At 64.0% G+C, this 12080-nt stretch overlaps 2 protein-coding genes and 1 long non-coding RNA gene across 3 annotated transcripts in view; 1 reads left to right on the plus strand and 2 right to left on the minus strand.

Annotated features, from left to right (window-relative positions):
• MRPL28 (mitochondrial ribosomal protein L28) overlaps nt 1-2025 on the minus strand; it is a 3672-nt gene extending 1647 nt beyond the window's left edge. Inside the window, exons 1-3 of the mRNA XM_029947880.1 lie at nt 1763-2025; nt 1188-1485; nt 128-310 (exon numbers count right to left, since the gene is read on the minus strand). Coding sequence (XP_029803740.1) covers nt 128-310; nt 1188-1475 — 471 coding nt within the window. The 5' untranslated portion in view covers nt 1476-1485; nt 1763-2025. The remainder of the gene's footprint in view (nt 1-127; nt 311-1187; nt 1486-1762) is intronic.
• A 95-nt stretch (nt 2026-2120) lies between these two features.
• On the minus strand, nt 2121-11275 carry TMEM8A (transmembrane protein 8A). Its single transcript, XM_029947879.1, has 13 exons — nt 11161-11275; nt 8640-8817; nt 8363-8555; nt 7910-8037; nt 7457-7725; nt 7046-7362; nt 6566-6656; nt 6360-6483; nt 5802-5938; nt 4950-5128; nt 4723-4869; nt 3999-4115; nt 2121-3666 (listed from the first exon to the last, which is right to left on the minus strand). The coding sequence occupies exons 1-13, from the start codon at nt 11258-11260 to the stop codon at nt 3370-3372; spliced, it is 2277 nt and encodes a 758-aa protein (XP_029803739.1). The 5' UTR covers nt 11261-11275; the 3' UTR covers nt 2121-3369.
• A 409-nt stretch (nt 11276-11684) lies between these two features.
• LOC115298778 overlaps nt 11685-12080 on the plus strand; it is a 5698-nt gene continuing 5302 nt past the window's right edge. The window contains exon 1 of the long non-coding RNA XR_003911854.1: nt 11685-12061. This is a non-coding gene — a long non-coding RNA (uncharacterized LOC115298778). The remainder of the gene's footprint in view (nt 12062-12080) is intronic.

Consider the following 12080-nt stretch of genomic DNA (forward strand, 5'->3'; position numbering starts at 1 on the left):
CCCCCCCCCCCCCCCCCCCCGCAGCTGGAGGGCCAACGGCCATCAGAGGGCAGAGGAAGGTGCAACAGCAGGGGAGGAGGCAAGGAGGTGGGGGAACCCTCCGCCAGACACAGGTGTGGCCCAGCGAGTCTCTCACTGGCCAGGAGCCTCCACCTGCCTTGAGGATGTAGAAGTCGAAACCATATGCCTCGTCAATAAGGTCCAGGGTCCGCATGGTCACTGTGACTGTGAACTTCGTGTCCAGGATCTCACTGTAGAGCTGGCGCTGAAACAGCTGTGGTTTCCACACCTTCTTCACCCTCTTTGAGAGCTGGGGAGCAGCAGACACTGCATCTGGGCACCTGCCTGAGACTCGGACACACAGCCAGCCGGACCAGCCCCCACCAGGAGATCAGCTTCTCCTCAGCCAGTCTGGCACCTCCCGACCCTGCCTGGGCTGCTGGTGTGTGTGCCACACGTACAACCATAGCTCCACGGCTCACAGGCCATCACGTTCCAAACCAGGGACCAACGGCAAAGGGAGATGCCAGCCTGGGAGCCACCCCGCAGGGGGCTCAGCAGCCCCTCCGTGTCTCCCACCACACTGCCCATCTCTCAGCCCTCTAAGCGCAATGAGAAGGTGGCAGTGCTGGCCCTGTACGTGTCAAGCTGACAGGTGACTGAACACCGAACCTCCCACTACCTCCTCTCACACACACAGTCTCCTTTCACTTGAACTGGTACCCACCCAGGGTCTCTGCACTTACTGCTTCTCACTGGTTTCAGAGTAATGTCTGCCATAAACGTGTCTTCACAAATGAGCATGCTTTTTTTTAACTGCTTTTTTTTTTAATGTTTATTGTTATCTTTCAGAGATAGAGGGATTGACAGAGTGAGAGTGGGGAAGGGGCAGAGAGAGAGGGAGACACAATCCAAAGCAGGCTCCAGCCTCCAAGCTGTCAGGACAGAACCCGATGAGGGGCTCGAACGCACAAACCTTGAGATCATGACCTGAGCCGAAGTCGGACGCTTAACAGACTGACACCCCCCTCCCAGGCGCCCCGAGCGTGCTTCTCTAATGGAGCGGAGTCTGCACCACTCTGGAAGACCGGGCGCGCGCACACCTCTGGAGCACAGCACTGAGACCAGAGCAGCGAAGCCCAGAGAAGCGACCCCCGCCCCTGCCCCGGCCTACCCTGCTCGCCTACCTTGTCGTTGTTGATGTATCGATGGCCCAGGACCCAGCCCTCCCCACCCCAGAGCCCCAGCTGGGACTCCGGGGGGTAGTAAATGGGAATGGGCACATCCTCCACACGCTCCCGCTGCCCGTTCTTGGGGTTGATCTTGAACTTAACCCCGTGAGGCCTGTAGTGCACAGGGGTGGGCGTTCGCGCCTGCTCCAGGGAGCGCAGGTAGTGCCGGGGCAAGCGGGAGCAGATGCCCTCCCGCAGCCGGAGCTGCTTCCATAGGCCGACCGGGACCTTGTGCAGGGGCATCGCGGCGAGCCTGGCAGGGGCAAGGGGCGGGGCGCCGTCACCTCGCAGTCCGGCCGCACTCCGGCCCCGACCCCCGACGCCGGCCGCTGGACTCGCGATCCCGGACTCGGCCGCCGACACCAGAGCCCTGACTCCCGATCCAGGCCCCCCGCGCGGCACCCACCTCCGACACCGACCTCCTGACTCTGGACCCCGATTACCGGCGCGCCCTGATGCCCGACGCCGATCTCTAGACTTCTGACCCCCGGCCCTACCCGCGCAGCTTCGCCCCCCTAACTGACTGCTACCTTTCCAAGTTCCGCGCCCCACCGGAACCGGAAGTCGTGACGCAGAGCTTTGCCCACTATACGTCGCTGACTGGCTGAAAAACCCGTCCGTCTACCCTGGTCCCGCCCTCACTTCCAGCCTTTAGGGACCATGCAAAATGTCCTTCAGTGACGGCGGCGGCTCAAGGGACCGTCGGCAAATAAGGCCCTTCCTGCCTCTAGAAGAGCCGGGACGAGGCGGGGCGGAGCTTGCCATCCCAGGTCCCACTCCCTCTCATCCGGAAGGGGAGCGAAAATCAATGAAAAACTCTCGTGCCTTGAAATATCACTGTAGAATATTAAACTCACCAATCACGGCGAAATAAGGGCTACATAAAAATATGTCCTCATAAAAATTTTTACCCCCCAACACACCATATATAAATGTTTCCCCTTTACAAGCCTAGAGAGTTATCTAGTGGCCAAGTGCAGGGTTAAAGGAGGGGGGGAGCCTCCAGGGAGGCCACACCCTGGACAGGACCAAGAAGGGAAGGCCCCGCCCCTCTCCCACCGCCAGTAGGCAGGATGGGCTGGGCTTCATGGCCGCCCCCTCCTCAGCTTCCTGTGGCCAAGCCTGGCACCCCTGAGGTCAAGCAGCAGCCCACTGCAGTTTTGTCTTAGGGGAGAGGCTGGGCACCAGCCCAGGGAGTGCCCCTCCCTGGGATAAGTGCCCAGGGATAAGCGCCCCTTATCCTGCTTCCCCCTCAGAGGAGGCAGAAAGGCCCAGCCAGGCCTCTGGGAAGCCCCTCCCCAAGCACACAGTTGGACCCGTGCAGGGCTCCCTGGTCATCACCTCCTCTCCGGGGAGCAACTCATCCTTCCGAGTTCCAGACAAGGTCCCAGGAACCCCAGGGGAGGCTGAAGACATGGACTTGGGGCAAAGTGTGCCCTGCGGTACCACACCCTAGAGCAGCTCAGCAGCACCCGCCCCGGCCCCCAAGAAGTCCTTAAGGGCCTGAGCTCCAAAGCTGAGACCCAAAGGGAGGGGCAGGGCAGGACCAGACAGTCAAACGCCAGCCTCTCCATGTCACTCATGGCAGCCCCAGTGCCCACCAGCTCCCTGGGGACTATGGACACCTCTCTGCACACTATTGCCTCAGTGGGGATCACCCCCTGCCTGAGGAAGGCAGGCATCAGGGAGCCAGGGAGGTAGGGAGGGCACAGCTCCTAGGCTCAGTGGGGAGAGGCCTGTGGGAGTGAGCTCAGGTCTCCTCTGTCCCCTTGGGTCTCGTGTCACAGCCTCACAGGGGAACGGGGCAATGGGGAGTCTTTCTCCACATCTCCAACCATCTCTGTGCCGGAAGAACACAGAGCCTGCCCCTGTATGGCACCTGTGGTCTCCAGCCAGCCAGCCCAGGCCCCAGGGGCCTCTGCAGGCACCAGCTTAGGGACCTGCGGACCAAAGGTGCCAGCACCCGGGAGGCACAAGGGAGGGGGGAGGTGTGGTCCTCTCCCCAGGAGGAAGCAAAAGGGTGCACGGGGCAGTTTTATTCAGCTGGAAATCTGTCTGGACAGGTCCTTCTCCTTCGGTCCTGCCCCTGGCCAGAGAGGTCATCGTCACAGCCATGGGCGTCCCCGAGCCGGCCGTGTCACGTCACCGTGTACAGCTCCTCTCGGTGGCTCTTACAGATCTGATAGCGGCACATGAGCTTCTGCGAGCAGGCCCAGGGCTCGGTGTGCTGCTCTCGCGGCGGGAGCAGGAAGGCCGCACTTCCTGCCAGCAGCATGTGCCAGATGCTGTGCGTGTAGTAGTAGTTGTCACTGGTCATCATAGAGGTGTAGATGGCAACAGCCACAGCGGCCATGGAGATGCCGGGCAGGAGGTAGAAGGCCCAGCGCTGCCAGGAGGTGGGGTAGCAGTGGCGCCGGCGCCCACAGCGGTACACCTGCAGGAAACGCCTGTGAGTGACGGCGGAGGCGGCCTCGGCCGCGTCTCCCAGGGGCCCACCCAGGTCTGGGCAGCGGCAGCACGTGCGGCTGCTCGGAGGGACTCAAGGGCACACAGACCTCGCAGGTCTCGGGCTTAGGCCTTGAATACGAAGCCGTGCTGGGCCCTCATGGGTGCCCCAGGCAGGACGCAGGCCCAGGCCCGGGCCCAGGAACACGGCCAGCACCGCGGGCCAGGCTCTCTTCCCCCAGAGGAGGAGTCGGCAGGCAGATTCTCCAACCCCAATCACCTGGGGCGGGGGGCGGGGCAGGACCTGCCCCAGCTCCTTACCCACATGGTGACCATAACCACGAAGGCAAAGAGACAAGGCCCCATCATATTCCAGGCCCCCCTGCGGTCCAGCTGCAAGGACATGGCGAAGACCAGCGTGCCCAGGAGAAACAGGACCTGGGGAAGACACAGGGGTGACCGCAGGGTCACACGAACCCTCAGCCAGAGTCTTTTAGGTCCAGCAGGAGCAGGTGGCCTGGGTAGGGCGGGTCATCCTGCCGTCCCCCACCCCCTGCAAGCTGCTGGCACTCTGTGTCCTGCTGGCTGGAAGGGAGAGGCCCCTCCAGCTCCGGGGTGGCTGGGCCCTGTCGCTCCCACTGATCCATCCACAGGTGAGTTTCTGAGGCACAAACTTGGCTGGACAAGGCACAGGGCATGTGTCTACCAGCAAGGGCCAGCTGATGCAGAAAAGTCCCCAAAGTGTCCTGAGCACCAGGGACTACAGGGACACAGCTGGGGCTTGTCAGGGAGGTCTGGCCTTGGACGGGGCTCTAGACCTCCTCTCTGAATGGGGCTCAGGGCAAGATGGGCCGGGCCTCACTTCACCCGGCTATGGCATCCTGCAAGCAGCCAGCCCCTCATGGCTCCAGGCAGGCGAACGGCCGTTCCCAGAGATGAGAAGCTTCTGAGAGCTGAGCCCTCTTTCTGGTCTCTTCCTCAACACGCTACATGCCAGGGCCCCTCCCCGCCTAGAGCCCAGGCTCGGGCGTCCGGGGTCACTCACGTGTTTAAGGGCTGCCTTCAGCCGAGCCATGCAGAGGATGGTGACCCAGATGGACACGCCAGAGCCCAGGAAGTCACAGTACTGCAGTGTGTCATAGCTGAGGATGCAGAGCACCGCCTCCCCGGGCTGGTCACAGGCATGGTAGAACTGCAGAGCAGGGTGGTGAGAGGCCGCCCAGACCCGCCAGCGCCCCGCACCGCGAGTGCCCATGGGAGCGAGGCGCCTACCGTGGAGAAGAACATGGTGTAGGCATAGACGGAGGCCTCCACCAGGAGGAAGCGGTGCACGGAGATGGCAATAGGAGCCAGGAACATGAGGTTGCTGAGGGTGAGGAGGAGGGTGGCCACCCTCTGCTGGGCCACCGTCTGGGCCGTGCTGTTGTCCGTGCAGCTCCACCCACGCCAGCCTGCGGGCCAATGTGACGCCAAGGGGGCTGAGGCCAGGAAAGGGGGCATACTTAACCTCGGGGCCTACTCTCACCTAGAGCTCTACGGGGAAGCCCCCTCCTCACCCCGGAGCAGGCTGGGCCAGGCCGGGGCAGGTGTGGGCAGAGAAGGCCAAAGTCAGGAGAGAGCACTATCTCTGCGTGTGCCACTCTGTGCCTGCGGGGATTGAGGAGACACGGTAGGAATAGGGAGGAGGCATTTGCTGTGTTCTGCGGAGTCACTCTCCACCTTCACAGAGCTGACGGGGGCTCCCAGAGGAAGGCCCCGGGCTCAGAAGCCAAGAGCAAAAATGTCTGGAGGCAGGTCGCCCAGCCGGCTCAGTCAGAGAAACATGCAACTCTTGAGGTCTCAAGGTTGTGAGTTTGAGCCCCACGTGGTGGAGAGATTACTTAAATTAATAAACTTTAAAAACTCGGGGGCGCCCAGGCGGCTAAGTCGGTTAATCGACTGACTCCTGATTTTGGCTGGAGTCATCATCTCACAGTTCGCCAGTTCAAGCCCCACGTCGGCCCTGAGAGTGCCGAGCCTGCTTGGGATTTTCTCTCCCTCCCTCTCTCTCTCTGCCCCTCCCCCACTGTCTTTCTCCCAAAATGAATAAACTTAACAACACGGTGTCTGGCGGCGGGCCCTCACCTGCCTTGCAGCTGCAGCCTGCGTACAAGTAGCTGTGTCTGCGCAGCAGGAGACACTGGCCGTACGGGCCGCAGTCGTTCAGGCAGGGCACCAAGTTCAAGGCGGTCTCCACGGGGACCTCGGCCAGCTCACACTCCCTGTGAGGAAGGAGCCGCAGGAAGGCTGCTGACAGCCCCACCAGTCCCGTCACTGCTCCCAGCAGGCTCTTGGACACGAGAACCCAGGCTCGAGGCTCCCAGGCACCAAGCCTTAGAGGCCCGCAGCTGTGCACTGTGCCCAGGCCGAGGTGCCCTTCCCCATCGCCCTTCCCTGGGTCCCAATCTCCCAGGGCTGTGTCCTGGGCTGGGACCCTCCCCGTGTCCCGAGGCCCAGGGCTGCAGCAGGCTGAGTGACCAGATGGAGGAGAGGACCCCGTCACAACCCCCAGAGGGCAGCTGACCCCGTGTGGCTTGTAGGAAGCTTGGTCCCTCCCTCACTCAGGGCTGGGCAGCCCCGTGCATGGTCCTGATGCAACGATCCGGGTGCCCGGCCCAACCGGCAGCCCCCACGGGTACTTACTCAGGGCTCTCGGGGCACACGAGCTGCAGGGAGAGGTACCAGTTGTCTGTCTCGGGGTAGGGGATGACGAGGTCGGCCATGCGTGAGGAGGCGCTCAGAGACAGGGGGTAGCCCTGGAAGAAGGCTGTAGGGAAGTGGAAAGGTGTGATCAGAGGTGCCCAGAGGGGCTGGCCCGGGTTGCTTGGCCGGATGCCGCCTGCCCATACCTGTCGTGCAATTGAGCGATGTGTTGAAGCTGAGGAAGGGTGAGGCAGCGTTCACGCAGGCCACTACCACGGAGTTGTTGATGCCCGCGGTCTGGAAGGGGAGGCCGTGTGCAGTCAGCCCCGGCCGCAGGCAGCTGCCCAGGGAGACAACACGAGTGCCTGCCCCGAGTCTCCCTCTGCCTGGTGCTGAGCACCATTCTCTGTGGCTCCTGCTGGCCCGGGGCCCTGCCAGGACACTTCCTTCCGGGCCTGGGGACACCCAGCCTGCTCCCACGCACAGCTCCGTTATGCCCTTAGGCACAGGCCATAGAACCGGCCTTCCACTCCTGAGAAAGAACTCCTATTCTGCCCCAACGCCAGTGGGGAGGGGGGGAGGGCCATCTTGTTGCCCATGCCAAGGTCAGTGCAGGAAGACCTGAGCGGCATCCCTCAGCCCGGCCAGGCCCGAGGCCTGGAGGGGGCGCTCCTGGACAAGGGTACCTGGTTGGCCTGCAAGGAGACGGTGAGGGCGCCCCCGCTGTCCATGCCCGTGTTGAGGTGCAGCCGCAGCACTGAGGGCACTGACTGCACCAGCAGCGAGACCCTGTCCGCGGGCCGGAAGCGTACAGACACCACGTCCAGGTCTTCCCGGATGACAGGGTGGCTCCTGAGGCAGAAGGGCCCGCTGCCCGGCCTGCCGCTCCCACCCGGGCCGCGAGAGCCAGGGCTTGGGGGCAGCAGGCCGGAGGAGGCATTGCAGCTCCGGTTTGTGCCGCTCTGCAAGAGGTGCTGGAAGCTGAGAGTCCACGGCCTGCAGGCTGTCAGGAAGACGAGGGGCTCAGCCGCGGGAAGGCCCGGGGTTGACGCCAGGGGGCAGAGTCACCCGCACCCTGCCCTCTCCACGCAGCCCACCTGTGAGAGCAGCTACAGCCCTGAAAGCCACCGACCCATGAGGCCCCACGAGGCTCTTGGCTGTCACTTGCAGCCACCGGTCCCAGGGTGGCGAGGGCAACAGCAGTTGGCAGGCCCCGCTGGGGCTGACACACGTGAGCACCTTCTGGAAGTTTCTGGGCAGGGTGGCCGAGCCCACGGTAAGGCGCACAGGGCAGCCCAGGCTCCCATTGGTCACACAGCCCTGCAGCTCCAGCCGCAGCTCCTGGGTGTACTCGGGGACGAAGATTCTGTGGCCAAGGGGAGACGGTCTTGCTCAGGCGCTGCAGCTCCTACCACCCTCCCGTGCCACTCGCACCCGGGGCGTTGGCCAAAGGGGGCTGGGCATCTGGCCCTGAGACCCAGGCCCACACACTGAGGACAGCAGGACCGCCCAAGCCTGGAGGCTCGGCCTTCCCCAAGGGCCCTGCTCACTTGAGGTAGCTGGGGTGGGAGAGGAGAGTCTGTGGAAGGGGCACGTCGGGCTCCAGGGTGAGCACCTCGACCGCACGCAGCACAAGCATGTCAGGCTGGAAGATGTAGACACAGGTGGGAACAAAACCCTAGGGAGAGAGTGAAGCAGGAGAGGGGAGAAAATGCAGACATGGGTGGTCAGGGCCAGAGCGGAGAGCCCAGGCGTGGGGGGGCAGGCAGGAGCGGAGAGCCCATGGGGGGGGGGAAGGACCCGAGAGCCCGGGGCGGGGGAGGGGGGCAGGCAGGCCCGGAGAGCCCAGGCGTGGGGGGCAGGCAGGAGTGGAGAGCCCAGGGTGGAATGTGGAATGGGGGGGCAGAGCTGGACGAAAGCAGGGCAGCAGGACCTCGGGAAAAGTGACTGGGCACTCATGCACTGAGGGCCCTGCCCCCCTCGCTGGAAGGCAGCCCCTTTACCTTCACCTCAATCTTCTGGGCCGAGGGGGGCAGGTGGGCAGCCACAAACCAGTCCCCGGGCGCTGGGTGGGAGAGGTTAACGGAAGCGTTGCTCTGCAGCATCTTGATGGAGAAGGAGGGCTGCACGGAGGTGTCAGCAGGGAAGCTGGTGTCCAGAGGGTTGATGACAGGAGGCGCGCCGGAGCGGAAGTACCTGGAGGTGGAGAGCGGATGGGCGTCGGTGCGGCCGCGGGCGAGCCGGGGCGGGCGGGTGGCCGGCGGGGGCACGGGCACCTACACAGTGACGTCCATGTCGGCGCACGCGGGGCCGCCGCCGCGGGACACGTGCAGCAGCCAGCGCAGCAGCACGGTGTCGGGGGGCACGCGGAAGTGGAAGAGCCTGGCGCTGCCATACCAGCTGTAGAAGGACAGCTTCTGCGGGGACTGGGAGAACTGCTCCGACACCAGCCTGACGTCTGCGAGGAGGCGGGGCGTCAGCGGGGCCGCCTCCTCACGGGGCCACCCCACGCCACCCCCTGCGCCCCTGTGGGGCCGGGCTGCCGCCTCTGGCTTGGCAAGTGCCCAGGCCTCTTTCCCTCTGCCATCAGCTCCCCAGGCACCCAACAGAACTGGTCCACCCCCCGCCATCCATCTCTCCGGGGCACGGGCCCCAACCCTGAAGCCATTTCTCCACCAACTGTGCCCAGAGCGCCGGCATGCCACCCACCAGGCACCCCTCATCGCTCACTGCCGCAGCTTCCAGAAAGAGTCCCCCCGCATGTCACCCCAAATGCCTCACACCTTAGAAGCAGGACAGGCCGCATCCTGCCTGCCCCCCACCCCACCCTCTGCATGGCCTCACTCAGCCCCCTCACACTGCAGCCCCGGCAAGTCTGGGGCTGAGATGGAGGCCGAGGGACGCAGGGAGTGTGCAGGGCAGGAGCCCAGCCCCGCCTCACACCTGCCCTGGGCACCAAATACCAGCAGGGTCCCTCCACCTCCTCAGAGCCTCCCTTGCCCCACCCTGTGCAGCCCGCCAAGGTCCCCCTGACAGGTGAGGGGCCTCAGGTCTGGAGGCTGGCCACCTGTTCAGGCCCATGATGCCCTGAAACACAGCCGGACGTGGGCCTAAATCCCTGCCAACCCAGGGAGGTGGCAACCAGTGGCCCTGGGGGGAGGGGAGCAAAGGCCAGAAGCCTAGCCAGCTGTGAAGACAAAGCGGCAGCTGGTTCCCGAACTCCAGTGGGCGCGTGTCCGTGCAGAGTGGCACACACAAGGCAGGGTTCCCTGGCAGCCCTGTGCCCATCCTCGGAGCAGCTCTCGGGTCTCCACCTCTGTGGCTCCCCGGCTCCCCTCCCCTCCCCCTCTAAACGTGTGCCCTGACACTCAGTCTGTGTCACGCCAACCTCTCTAGGGCTGGCTCTGAGTCTCCTGGGGCCTGCGGCTCCACCGTGGATTAGGCCCCTCCTGGGAGTGTCCACTGACTGAGCACAGCCTACACCAGGGCGGCTGTCCGACCCCACGAATGGTGCCCCCCACAGCCCTCCCTCTTGGGGTTCCCACAGAACAGACACATCCTGGGTGTTCTCTGTGCTTTTGGGGGCAGCCCCGCAGTTGGGTCCAGCCATGAGGTGCCTGGGCCGGAAGGCAGCGAGTCCAGCCCCAGCACCAGCTCAGACCTCATACCTCCTGTGTCCTTGAGTGTCCCTTCCTTTCTCTGGGTTCCAGCTTCCTCTGGAGTTAGCCGAGGTGGATGGCACCGCCCCTCAGGTGCCCTGCCCTCCAAAGTTAATGGATATTACAGTGCTTGGACAGTGTGGTTTCCCTCTCCTCCAAGCTGACCTCTCTCTGCCCCACTGGGAGAGCGGCTGGCTGACCCCACCCCCGCAGAGCAGGTGAGCTGGGGGAGGGCAGGTAGGGGAGCTCGGTGAGCGATTCTTCTGCCAGCCCCCTGACTTCCCACGGAGGCACCTCGAGAAAAGATAGTTCCAGAGGAGCCCCACATGGAGGTGGGCTCCACGCAGGACGAGTTCCGGACTTTCCAGGTGGCTGCTGGCCACCGGGTCCCACCCAGCCATCTGCGGCCTGAATACCAGGAGGCCAGGGGCTACTGAACTAACACAAACTTCCTCCTGAGACTGCTGCAGCCCTCAGGGTAGCATGATGAGAAGGGCTGAGAAAAGTGCCAGGGAGCTGAGGCAGGACACCCCCCACCCTCACCTCAGGACCAGGGGGCTGGAAAGAAACAGTCAGCCAGCTGGGCCTCCAGCACCTTGATCTGAAAGGGCAAGGTCTTCCGCCAGCCCCGGGGCGCCAGCCTTAGCACACCTGGAACACAGTTGGTAGCTCTGAAGTTTCAACAGGTGCATAAGGGATAAGAGAGCTGCTCAAGGTCACCCTAAGACCTAGTGGACCCCCTTCCCATACACTTGGCACCCCAGCTCTACAACCCGGGCTCCCTGCCCAAGATATCCAGGCAGTCAGCCTGCTAAACGAACACCAGGCAGTCAACACATTATCTCTGATATCAGGGAGCCCCGGCTGCATTCACCCCAGCCCAGCCCCACAGTCCCTGCCAAGGACACAGGGTTAGAGGGAAAGGTTAGAGTTAAAGTCCCTGAGCCTGTCCTGGGCACCCAAGGGAGGCACACTACTCCATACACTCTGAAGCAGGACAGGGACCCAGTGCAGAGATCCTTCCCATGCCCCGACCCTAGAGGCCGGGGCCACACAGATGCCTGTCCCCTTAGGAGGCCTGGGAGGTGAGGGGCTGCCCTGAGGTTTCCATCTCCTTAAGCCCCCCAACAGTGAGCCCTCACCCAGCCCTGAACCCAGAATGGAGAGAAGGGTGGATGTGAGCACGGCAATATCCAACAGAGCAGTTGAATCGGGGGCGATCTGGGGGAAAACCACCTTCATTTCAAGCTGTGCCAAGCTCAGAGACTGGAGGCCCAGCCCTCAAGGAAGTAGGAGCTGAAGGGTTTCAGAGAAGGGGGGAGAGGCAGGGAGCCAGGAAGTGGAGGGAGAGTGCCCCACGCTGTGCTAGATAAGTGGCCTGCTGCCCAGGGGGCATCTGGGTCCCCCAGCCCTGCCAGCCTAGCCAGGTGGCCCTCAGGGAGACCCAGACCACAGTCAGGGAAGACTACGCAGCATTCCCAGGCGTCTGGACCCGGACGGGCCGCGCCTCCCGGTCCAGCCACTTCCTGGGGGCTCAGTCCAGGGTGCCCACCCTCGAGAGGCAGCACCACCTGGCCTGCCAGGCTCCTCAGGTCCGCCTGTGAGTCCAACCTCCAAGAAGCAGTGCCAGCTGCTCAAAGTCACTGCACTTGTCGGCTGTCGCCGCGTGAAGGGTGAAGAGGGCCCCACTCCAGGATCTAAGCAACTTTCTCCCAACTCCGCCCATCTCAGAGGCCAGAGGGGGGCCCTGGAATCCCACCGCACGGCCCTTCTTCCCAGCGGGCCTTGCGGCTGCAGCCTCCGTTGAGTCCCCCTGCGCCCCTCCACCTCCACGTCCCTTGGCGTCGGTCGAGCCCTACCTAAACGCGTTAGGAAGGGTGCACTACGACGGGCCCGTCCCGCCGAACTCGGCTCGGCCCTGGGCACAGTGGAGGGGGCGCTGGCGCCCTTTCCGCCCCGACCGCTGCAACGCAGGATGCTCGCAAGAGGTGGTCCCCGGCCGGCGAGCGGACCCGCGCCAGGTGAGCGCACAGGCGCCCCCAGGTGAGTCACAATCCCGCCC

The sequence above is a fragment of the Suricata suricatta genome, chromosome 8, assembly GCF_006229205.1.
Source record: "Suricata suricatta isolate VVHF042 chromosome 8, meerkat_22Aug2017_6uvM2_HiC, whole genome shotgun sequence".
NCBI classification, from domain to species: Eukaryota; Metazoa; Chordata; class Mammalia; order Carnivora; family Herpestidae; genus Suricata; species Suricata suricatta.

Excerpts from the sequence above, each read along its gene's own strand:
- TMEM8A (XM_029947879.1), bottom strand. The coding sequence starts at position 11,260 with ATGAAGGTGGTTTTCCCCCAGATCGCCCCCGATTCAACTGCTCTGTTG. Across the intron at positions 8,556-8,639 it reads GCCGACATGGACGTCACTGT|GTACTTCCGCTCCGGCGCGC; the intron begins GTAGGTGCCCGT and ends CTCCACCTCCAG. Across the intron at positions 5,939-6,359 it reads GTGTGCCCCGAGAGCCCTGA|GGAGTGTGAGCTGGCCGAGG; the intron begins GTAAGTACCCGT and ends CCTTCCTCACAG.